This window comes from Ictidomys tridecemlineatus, chromosome 4 (assembly GCF_052094955.1).
Source record: "Ictidomys tridecemlineatus isolate mIctTri1 chromosome 4, mIctTri1.hap1, whole genome shotgun sequence".
In the NCBI taxonomy this organism is placed as follows: domain Eukaryota; kingdom Metazoa; phylum Chordata; class Mammalia; order Rodentia; family Sciuridae; genus Ictidomys; species Ictidomys tridecemlineatus.
In genome coordinates, this window is record NC_135480.1 from 40,564,828 (window position 1) to 40,576,902 (window position 12,075).

The 12,075-nt window shown below is 35.6% G+C and overlaps 1 protein-coding gene across 1 annotated transcript in view; it reads right to left on the bottom strand.

Annotated features, from left to right (window-relative positions):
* Slc17a6 (solute carrier family 17 member 6) overlaps positions 1–12,075 on the bottom strand; it is a 42,559-nt gene that overhangs the window by 16,504 nt on the left and 13,980 nt on the right. Inside the window, exons 4-5 of the mRNA XM_005335963.4 lie at positions 2,470–2,584; positions 1,413–1,500 (exon numbers count right to left, since the gene is read on the bottom strand). Coding sequence (XP_005336020.1) covers positions 1,413–1,500; positions 2,470–2,584 — 203 coding nt within the window. The remainder of the gene's footprint in view (positions 1–1,412; positions 1,501–2,469; positions 2,585–12,075) is intronic.

Genomic DNA, 12,075 nt, shown 5'->3' on the forward strand with positions numbered 1-12,075 from the left:
TCACACAGTCACACATGTTCACCCAGTTCCACGTGCAGTCATACATATACTCATGTGTGCGTGTGTGTGCGTGTGTGTGTGTGTGTGTGTGTGTGCACGCGCGCGCATGCATACCTATACGGGATATAGAGCTATACAGTGAATAGCACCCACCTACCCAAGACACAAAATAGATTAAAAAATAAACAAATGTGTATGTTGGATGCAATATGTGTGCTGGGCTGAGAGCAGAGTGTTTCAACACTAACCACACACTGGAGATCTGTTCTTGAAGGTCGGGTAAGTATCTCCTTATAGCAGAATCATACAATTTCAGCTTTACATAGTGTTTTTTTAAAAAATTCATTTTAAAGCTTACCAAAAGTTATTGTGAAAACAATAACTTAGGTGTGCAGACAAATATGGCAATATTTATGTCTATGACTTATGCACAAATGTTTATAAATGCTATAATTATAGATAATAACATTGCTAATCTTTAATTATGGTTAATGTCTCATTTCCTATTGTTAGAATTATTTGCAATAGTCCTAATCCTTGAATTTTACAAAAGATTTATATTTTCTCTTTGTTTGATTTGGAAAATTGTTTTCTTGCTTTGAAGTTTTGGTGTAAAAATAAAGAACCCAAGCACTCTTCAGAAAAAAAGAGAGAGAGAAAGAAAGAAATTTTGATCAAATTGATTGTCTTAAGGATTTAAAAGTTAGCAGTGAACCAAAAGTATTTTCAGAGTAGCCAAAAAAGCAATGAGTTTTAAAAATAGAGATTGAAGTGTAATAAATGTTTATTAATTGTCTTTCTTAAAATAGCAGCAAATCAGTTTTATTCCCTAAGGTAAAATTTTTAATGAACAGAAAATTATGGTACCATTACTTATGAAACTAGTTGAAAACCATATTAATTTTAAATTATTTTATAGGGTATTTAATTTGGATTTTTATCAATTTTGTCCATTAAAATTCTAGCGAATAGCTGTATCAAATATTACTTCTAATAAACTGTGAGACTATAATGTCATATAGAATTCAAAATAAAGTTAATGTTTGCAGACATAAATCTACAGATGTCATTTGTTTATATGTTCACTTTTCCAAATGTGTTTAAAATTTATGTGTTTTGTACACTTTTATGTCTCACTGTATTAAAAAGAACTAACATTGTGAATCTCAAAATAATAATAGAAAAAAATAGTGGAATAAAAACCAACCATGACTCTATTTAAAAACTAGAAGAAATGGATCAACTCCTAGAGAAATACAAAAGAGAAGAAATAGAGAGTTTGAGGGAGCCAATAAGAACTGATGAAATTGAAATGATATTCAAGAACTTAACCCCCTGCCAAGTCCAGAAAGTTTACTGGGTCAAGTTTACCACATTTTTAATTCTAAAGGTTTTTCTAAAATTTTACTCACCACAAAAGGAGGTGGTGGCCAGCCTACTTCTCTCCAGAGGAGGGGCCCATTTGCTCCATATCCCATGACATGCCGGATAGGTGACACCCTGCAATGCAGAAGATAATTATCACCATTTAGGATGCAGAGTCTTGGGAAAAGAAGCACGTCTCCTTGGCAGAAGCTGTTTCCTAAAGGATGGTCCTAAGATATTAAGGAAAGCTGCTACACACAGGTCCTCACTAACACCCTAAAATTTCATTTTAAAATCTTTCAGTTCAGACTATGCACTACACAGATTTTTTTTCAGTGACTTGTTCGAATGTTCGTCAAACCTCAGGTCTTTCTTCCACCTCACATTTTTTTCTGATTAAGGCAAAATTTTTAAAAAACTCATATTAATCAAGTTACAAGTAATTCTGAACAGTTTATGAAATTAGGGGAATTTTTTGTGAGTATTAAATTCAGTGATTCCTCAAAAAAAAAAAAAGGAATCTATATAAAAGAATCTGAGGCTTAGAGCCTTGGAGTTTATAGTTCTTGATAGTAGTGTCTAGAACTTAAGATACTTAAAATAATTAAAATCTTTTTCTATTATTTTGGTGCCATTACTTTTAAGTAGAGAGGAGGTTTTTCCAGTGTCTAAATATTTTAGATGACATATCTATTTCCACCATACTCCGTGGATAGAGAAGGGGCAATAATTAGGACCAACTCAAGTATTTAAATGATATTCTTCCAATGTCTACAGACAGATGAAACAAGAGCAAATCACTACCATTAGATGCCCAAAGTATATATTCAATGTATTATATCAGTGGATACTTAAGATTAAGGACATTGAGGACTTACTATAAAATGCCCAAGGGCTGGGAATGTAGCTCAACAGTAGAGTGTTTGCCTATTGTGTGTGAGACCCTCAGTTTGATCTCCAAGTATCTAATTACCTAACCTTTCCAGTATTACATTTTGATAAACTGTAGTTCAACTTAATAAAATATATTTATTTAGACAAAGACAAGTTAGTAGTTCTCAAGAACAAAATAATCTAAAATGATGCCATCCTATAGTTCCATACCTCAACAAGTCCCTGCAATATTCTAACAAAGATAACACATCCATAATGCACTCTGGCAGCTGATGGGATTAGCATATTTAGGGTAGAGGTAAGAAGTATGGCAGCTCCAAAAACCCTGAAATAGAAAAGACAGAAGACTCTTTGAATGATTCATCATCATATAGGCACAGAGCTCAATTTCTCAGGTGAAGTTAAACACTTAATCAACAATTATAATTTTACAGTAGTTTTTTTCTGAAATAATAAAATATATTCTGGACTTGATTGGTTAGCCATTGTAAACGCATACTTCAACTCTCTAAGAAATTATACATCATTCGATGCACAAGAAATAAAAGAAGAATCTAATAAACCTGATTATACTTACTTATTTTGTCATAAATCTAATTGCAAATTGAAAATGTTTAATGAATCATTGAATATGTATTTGGCCCAAATCTCATTCTATAATGTAAGTTGTTTAAGGGCAAGAGCCTGTTTTTCAAATCAATTGTTTTAGCCCCAGCACTTGGCACAGTGCCTGACACACAGCTGGTAGTCACGGAAGGGTTGTTGAAAAATAATGATTGCATAAGTGGAATCTGGCCTCACATTGTACAAGTTTGCAACTTTGTAGAAACTGCATATACATATAAATTACAAAAATGGAATCATATTTTAAATGCCTCACAAGAAATCTAATGATTACATATTATAGCATGTTTTTATAATACAAATAATCATACTTAATATATCTTTTCTATTCCACCTTATTTTTCTTTCTTTTTTTTTTGAGGGGTGGGGGTTTAGGTAGTTGGAAAGATCCTGTTTGAAGCACACCTCCAAGATCATACTTACACACACGATTCAAGAAAGAATTGCTACAAATATGGGGCTAGACACCTAACCCATTTGCAAGTAAAAATTCTATTCCATTTCATCATTTAAAAAGACCTTCTGATTACCAACTAAGAAAAGCCCAGGACCCAATGGGTATACAGCAGAGTTTTACAAGACCTTTAAAGAAGAACTAATACCAATACTTTTCAAGCTATTTCAGGAAATAGAAAAAGAGGGAGAACTTCCAAATTCATTCTACGAGGTCAACATCATCCTGATTCCTAAACCAGACAAAGACACTTCAAAGAAAGAAAACTACAGACCTATATCTCTAATGAACCTAGATGCAAAAATCCTCAATAAAATTCTGGCAAATCGGATACAAAAACATATCAAAAAAATTGTGCACCATGATCAAGTAGGATTCATCCCTGGGATGCCAGGCTGGTTCAATATACGGAAATCAATAAATATTATTCACCACATCAATAGACTTAAAAATAAGAACCATATGATCATCTTGATAGATGCGGAAAAAGCATTCGACAAAGTACAGCACCCCTTTATGTTCAAAACTCTCGAAAAACTAGGAATAACAGGAACATACCTCAACATTGTAAAAGCAATCTACGCTAAGCCTCAGGCTAGCATCATTCTGAATGGAGAAAAATTAAAAGCATTCCCTCTAAAATCTGGAAAAAGACAGGGATGCCCTCTCTCACCACTTCTGTTCAACATAGTTCTCGAAACACTGGCCAGAGCAATTAGACAGACGAAAGAAATTAAAGGCATAAAAATAGGAAAAGAAGAACTTAAATTATCACTATTTGCAGATGACATGATTCTATACCTAGCAGACCCAAAAGGGTCTACAAAGAAACTATTAGAGCTAATGAATGAATTCAGCAAAGTGGCAGGATATAAAATCAACACGCATAAATCAAAGGCATTCCTGTATATCAGCGACAAATCCTCTGAAATGGAAATGAGGTCAACCACTCCATTCACAATATCCTCAAAAATAATAAAATACTTGGGAATCAACCTAACAAAAGAGGTGAAAGACTTATACAATGAAAACTACAGAACCCTAAAGAGAAAAATTGAAGAAGATCTTAGAAGATGGAAAAATATACCCTGTTCATGGATAGGCAGAACTAACATCATTAAAATGGCGATATTACCAAAAGTTCTCTATAGGTTTGATGCAATGCCAATCAAAATCCCAATGGCATTTCTTGTAGAAATAGAGAAAGCAATCATGAAATTCATATGGAAAAATAAAAGACCCAGAATAGCAAAAACAATGCTAAGCAGGAAGTGTGAATCAGGTGGTATAGCGATTCCAGATTTCAAACTATACTACAGAGCAATAGTAATAAAAACAGCATGGTACTGGTACCAAAACAGGTGAGTGGACCAATGGTACAGAATAGAGGACACAGAAACCAACCCACAAAACTACAACTTTCTTATATTTGATAAAGGGGCTAAAAGCATGCAATGGAGGAAGGATAGCATCTTCAACAAATGGTGCTGGGAAAACTGGAAATCCATATGCAACAAAATGAAACTGAATCCCTTTCTCTCACCATGCACAAAAGTTAACTCAAAATGGATCAAGAAGCTTGATATCAAATCAGAGACATGGCATCTGATAGAAGAAAAAGTTGGCTACAACCTACATACTGTGGAGTTGGGCTCCAAATTCCTCAATAGGACACCCATAGCACAAGAGTTAATATCTAGAATCAACAAATGGGACTTACTCAAACTAAAAAGTTTTTTCTCAGCAAAAGAAATAATTAGAGAGGTAAATAGGGAGCCTACATCATGGGAACAAAATCTTTACTCCTCACACTTCAGATAGAGCCCTAATATCCAGAGTATATAAAGAACTCAAAAAAATTAGACGATAACAAATAACCCAATCAACAAATGGGCCAAGGACCTGAACAGACACTTCTCAGAGGAGGACATACAATCAATCAACAAGTACATAAAAAAATGCTCACCATCTTTAGCAGTCAGAGAAATGCAAATCAAAACCACCCTAAGATACCATCTCACTCCAGTAAGAATGGCAGTCATTACGAAGTCAAACAATAACAAGTGCTGGCAAGGATGCAGGGGAAAAAGGTACACTCCTACATTGCTGGTGGGACTGCAAATTGGTGCAGCCAATTTGGAAAGCAGTATGGAGATTTCTTGGAAAGCTGGGAATGGAACCACCATTTGACCCAGCTATTCCCCTTCTGGGTCTATTCCCTAAAGACCTAACAAGAGCATGCTACAGGGACACTGCTACATCGATGTTCATAGCAGCACAATTCACAATAGCAAGACTGTGGAAGCAACCTAGATGCCCTTCAATAGATGAATGGATAAAACAAATGTGGCATTTATACACAATGGAGTATTACTCTGCATTAAAAAATGACAAAATCATAGAATTTGGAGGGAAATGGATGGCATTAGAGCAGATTATGCTAAGTGAAGCTAGCTAATCCCTAAGAAACAAATGCCAAATGTCTTCTTTGATATAAGGAGAGTAACTAAGAACAGAGTAGGGAAGAAGAGCATGAGAAGAAGACTAACATTAAACAGGGATGAGAGGTGGGAGGGAAAGGGAGAGAGAAGGGAAATTGCATGGAAATGGAAGGAGACCCTCAGGGTTATACAAAATTACATACAAGAGGAAGTGAGGGGAAAGGGAAAAATAATACAAGGGGGAGAAATGAATTACAGTAGAGGGGGTAGCGAGAGAAGAGGGGAGGGGAGGGGAGGAGAGGGAGGATAGTAGAGGATAGGAAAGGCAACAGAATACAACAGACATGAGTATGTCAATATGTAAATTAATGGAAGTGTAACTGATGTGATTCTGCAATCTGTATATGGGGTAAAAATGGGAGTTCATAACCCACTTGAATCAAAGAGTGAAATATGATATATCAAGAACTATGTAATGTTTTGAACAACCAATTAAAAAAAGAAAAAAAAAAGAGCTTCTGTAATTTTCACACTATGGAACAAAAATGTCCCTCAGCTGGGGAACTTAAGAACTATGCCCTTGCAGAGTTGTTTTGAGTACATTCTATTTATAATGATCTGACTCTATTTGGGGCTAGTTTTATCAGGTCACACACACTGATCTCCAAATTCAGTGAAGGTTGGCTGCCTCATTTAAACTGTTAAAAAGCATAATTGTTAAAATCCTGGATTTCTGAGAAGGGCCTTGAGTAATATTAATTTGTTCCCGAAATTTGATAGGTGACTTTATAAAGGGCTGAATGGAACAGCTCTTTTACCATCACTCATAGGATTCATCAAATACTGTTGTGTAAAAATATATGCAGGCTATGTCTACTTCCCCTGTGTGGTTTCTCTCCAGAGACAAATCATCACTAATCAAGCAGGTATTCTATTTCCTGCTTCCTCTGTCACATCTGTGTGAATAGATATCGTTGGGTTTGAGTCAGAGATAATATTGCACACTAAGGTTTGAGGGGGAAAATATCTTTTTGTCTACATTTGCCTAACATGTGTACATCTCTTCTTATAAGTATTTTGAAGGTATTATGCATAAATTTTATTTTGTATGACTATAACTTTCCACCATTACTTCCTCTCTCCTAGTTTAAAGGGTCGTAAAACAGTACTGTCAGTAGATAAGCTGGTGAGAGATGAATTTTACTCATTCTTCCTCTTATAATCTCTCAACTTCTATACTACTGACATTTAGGGCTAGACAATTCTTTGTTGGGGATTGTGGGCCTGCATATGGCATGATGTTTAGTAGCATCTCTACACACTAGTTGCAAGTAGTATGTACCCATCCATTCCCATGTTATAACAACTAAAACATTTCCATCAATTAACAAATATTTCCTGGGGGACAACATCATCCCCCCTTCCCCCGCATAGAGTTGAATCAATTACTAACTATAATCAAAATTAATGAGTGCTTATATGACTTGGTGGACATCATGCTAACATTTCATATGCCATAAAATCCACAACTATTTAACACAATGACACAGGTATTATTACTGTACATATAGAAATTAAGTTATACGTAAGTGAAATTACTTGTTCATGTTGTTAACCATTTCTAAATAAGGGATGCCTGTTACAGCTCCAGTTCTATCTTATTTCCAGGATGGTGAGTTTTGCCAGAAGATTTATATATGACAATGCAATTACTACACAGTTAGTAATGAACTTCAGGATTCTAACTATAAATTAAATATCAATATTCATACTATTATTTCTGAAATAATATGCTGGTAGATCACTTTCAATGTTTAATTTCCACACTTCCTCTGAACAGTGTTTCTAATGATATGATTTCATGATATCATTTAAATGCTTTCAAGTTCACTAATCCTTTTAGCTATGTTTTTCATTATTAGTTGTCATTGCTTCTGAAAATAAATCGACTTTATTCTGTTTAAGGATAAAATCTACCAAAATTTGCATTGCCTCATTTTATCTAATTTTATGTAACTGCTATCCAAATTAATATCCAAATAATTAAAATTCTGATTATCAAACATTTTGCCATTTATACTTTCTTTTACTATGCAGCTAAAATCGAAGCAGCCTCCCTCCTCAACATTCATTTATTCATTCACACATCTAGCCTGTGTGAGGTTATATTTAGAGTAGAGCAGTACGCTAGAGGAAGAGTGCTAAGATTTGCAGAGTACTTACTATACTTTTCCCACCTGTATTACCTCCTCTAAGTGTTACAAAACCTCTCTGTGTTAATTTTTCTTTCCTTTAACAACTAAGGAAATTGAAACAGATTGGCCCAGAAAATAGTAAATGCTGGAGCTGAGATTTGAATCCAGAGATATCTGAAATGAAAACATGTGCTCTTTCATATATAAAATGCAGTCAGACATTCAGAAAGATAAGGGTGGGTTCCTGTACTCCAGGGCAGAGAAAGAGAGAACCAAGAGACAACATGTGCTAAAGGCCATAACAGAAGTACAAATAGAAACCCAACGAGAGAAAAGCTCATTTCAGTTGGATTGACCAGGAAGCATACCTTTCACAGGAAAACTTACTAGCTAGGCCTTGGGAGATGAATATTAAAAGAAAGAAATTCTGAAAGAAGAAACAGATCAGCACAGTTTCAAAAGTAGAAGAGGATCCATTATCTACAGTGGTGCATCTTTAACAATGGGACTTGTACTAAGAGACGCATTGCTGATGATTTTTAACCTTGCACAGACGTCAAAGTGTACTTAAACAAACTGTTGTGGCTACAATGTAATCTTACGGAGCCTTCCTTGTAAACGTGGTCATCATTGATTGAAATGTCATTATGCAACACACAATGTTCCAGATACCAGGGCAGTATTGAATATGGCTACAAGTGGTGGAAAGGAAAATAAGAATATCTAGTATACAGTGATGAATGAGGAAGGTTTGAAGAGATATAGGCAGGACAAGGAAGCGGAGAGTAGGGTCCAAGATGTTAGCACATCCTAGAGAAGATGGAGTTTGGGGTGATCATGAGATGAGTGATGATTATGTCCCTAAAGTGAAGTAAGCATGAAGCTTAATGGAACTGAAAGGAGAGACCCATGAAGCCAAGAAGTTGAAGGTGATCAAGACCCCTCTCTTCAGGTGAGTTGATGTCTTCCAGAGGCACACATAGCTAATGTCACTGGCAGTGGTTGAGGAAGAAAAAGACTGACATAGATACAATAAAGAAATTTTTCTATAACTCTGTCTGTTATTTAATAATGGTAAATGATAAGTTATTTAATCTCTCTAGACTTCTGATATTTTGTCCATGAAAAGAGCAGAGAGCAGCACTGTGCAAAGGCTAAGAACAATAATTTGAACTTAGAGCCAGCTTGCTTGGGCTCAAATATCATTTCTGTCACTTACTACTAGAGTGACGTTGAAATGTGCATTGAACTTTATGTACTTCATTCCTTGGTTCCAAAATGGAAGTATTAACAGAACATACAAATTATTACAGGTAAAGTATTCAGAAAAGGGTCTGGCACGTCCCAAGCATTTAAGGGATGTTAGAACTTGTATAATGATGGTATTGATGTATTATTATAGCTCTTAAGACTGCTCTGAGACTAAACAAAGTTCTAGTGCCTGGCACATGAAAATAAATTTATAATTGTGAACCAGTCAAGTAGAAACCATAACAGTCAATGGTTATTGAATAATTAAGAGTATCCAGATTCTCATTTTCAGCTAACAACAGTATTATAAAGCTATGACTTCTAGATCTCTTTTATAGATGCAGTGACCAAGTCCCAATGAGTTTAAATAACTTGCCAGGTAAGAGATAATAAACTGAAAACTATTTTTTATACTTTCTCAGTCTGACTGTAAATATATACGTGTATACACACACACACACACACACACACACACACACACATATACACATATATTGTATAAAACTTTGAAGCTGGGCATGGTGGCACACACCTACAATCCCAGCAGCTTGGGAAGATGAGGCAGGAGGATCTCAAGTTCAAAGCCAATCTCAGCAATAGTGAGGTGTTAAGCAACTCAGTGAGACCCTGTCTCTACATAAAACACAAAAAATAGGGCTGGAGATGTGGCTCAGTGGTCAAGTGCCCCTGAGTTCAATCCCTAGTAGCACCTGCCCCCCCCAAAAAAAAATGAAAAATGAAAACCCTTTAGAAGTATGGACAGTAGAAACAGTTGAGAGTAAGGATAGCACTGTATTGCTTTGTTCTTTCATTTTGAATTAAGTAGTTAAATGAGAGATTCACTTATTTTTGCTTTACCTTTTATAAAGAAATCTGGCTTTCAATAAAGAAATGGAAGAAGTACTAGAATTTGGTATAGAAAAGAAGTTCAAGACTATAAAATAGTTTAGCCCAATGATTTTTAGACTTCAGTATGCGTGATAATCAACTATCGCTTTTGAAAATACAGATTGCTGGGTGTCAGAGTCTCTAATGCAGTAGGTTTTTGTGGGCCTGAGAATGGCACTTCTGAAAAGTTCCCAAGCAATGCCAATGTTGCTTGTCCTGCTTTGAGAATCATTGATTCAGCAATGCTAGGTATTCCCCCAGCTCATCACAAAAGAAGCAGATATGGGAGTGGGGATGACCTACAAAACTAGAGTCAGACATGAAAATGTGGGACTTATTTTTTTTATCATAGAGGCAGGATCAAGGCTAGAATAGAAACACCTGCTGAAATAAAAGATGTACATTTAAAAAAACCAACAAATTGAAGTTAGATCAAGAACCAAATTAAATTCTTTGACCTGAATTTGTCTTCACTAACCAGATTGACTGAGCAGCTATCATATTTTTCTTGTGGAATTTTACACAACAACCTGACATAGTATTAATTAAGAATACAAGTTTTGTAGATACACTGTGAGAATTCAGATTTCAGCTCTATTTTTTATTAGGCATGACCCTGGGCAAGGTGTCCTCACTTAACTTCTCTAAGCCTCACTTTCTATGCCTGTAAAATGGAAATAACAAGTTACCAAACTTCAAGGGAACATTAAAAAGATTGAATACATCAATCATGAAAGGGTACAATGTCTGCTTTGGAATAAGTGGTTTATAAACATTAGCTATCATAACATAAAAATTCCCTAGCCTTTAATAAATTTCACAGTTATTACTCCTCGTCCTTTCCTTCCAGACAGTTTTGTCTTGATTCAATTATGCTGTTTCTGTGAGCTTAGATACATTGTTTTTCCATGTCCTACAGAAATTCCAGCAGCCTGAGGTACATGAAGACATGTAACAGGAATTCGATCTTCCATACTAAAGTCACACAGGATTGATGGAGGTACCCCGGCCTTTTAATTTGAGCTGCAATAATCTTTCTAAAATATCTGAAGGGGAAGCAAATAATAAATTAAAAATGTGCAAACTTTCCTATATAAATACCTATCTTAGTTTACCCCACCTTTATCCTCCTATCTCATCTCCTTTCTTCTCTCTCCCTCTCTCCTCCTCTCTCCCTCCTCTCTCCCTCCTTCTCTCCCTCCTTCTCTCTCTCCCCACTTCTCTCTCTCTCTCTCTCTCTCTCTCTCTCTCTCTCTCTCTCTCTCTCTCTCTCTCTCTCTCTCTCTCTCTCTGTCTCTCTCTCTCCCAAGAGGTCATATGATCTTTCACTTTACCCATTATTTGTATCCCACGGAGAATGGAGTCCAGATTTCATTTATTTTATTCCCATAGTGCTAAAAGAATGCTGGGGACATAGGACATGTCCTTAGGTCATGCATTTCCAATTATTTTTGTGTAAATGCCTTAACTAAGGATAATAATAACTTCCCTTTCTACCTATATGTAGGCAATATCAAATCTTTCTTCTTTGAATCTCCTTTATCTCAATAAACTTTCCAATTAATTGACCACTTATTTGTTCTTGAACTGTTGCTATGCCATCCTACCAATTCTAGGAAGCTCAGTTCCTTTCATAGAATAATTGTAGGTCAGCAACTTTGGGTTGGAATTTGGAGCACACCTGTGGATAAATCCTCACTTGAGATAGTTGCTAAGTTTAAGTACTTGGCCCAGTCTGGCCTCATCCTTAGATCTTTCAAACAACTCTGGAATCTCCTGAAACCAACTGTGCTCACATTGCCTGTTCATCACTGAACACTCCTCATCCTCTGAAACCTTATCATCAGGTTTCACAGAAATATTGCCCAGAAAATAATATATACCATAGCAGATATTTTAAGTCATCCTTTGATCAAAAGACCTGTGTAGCAATCAAAACCTGCAAACATGTAAAAGCTTAAAA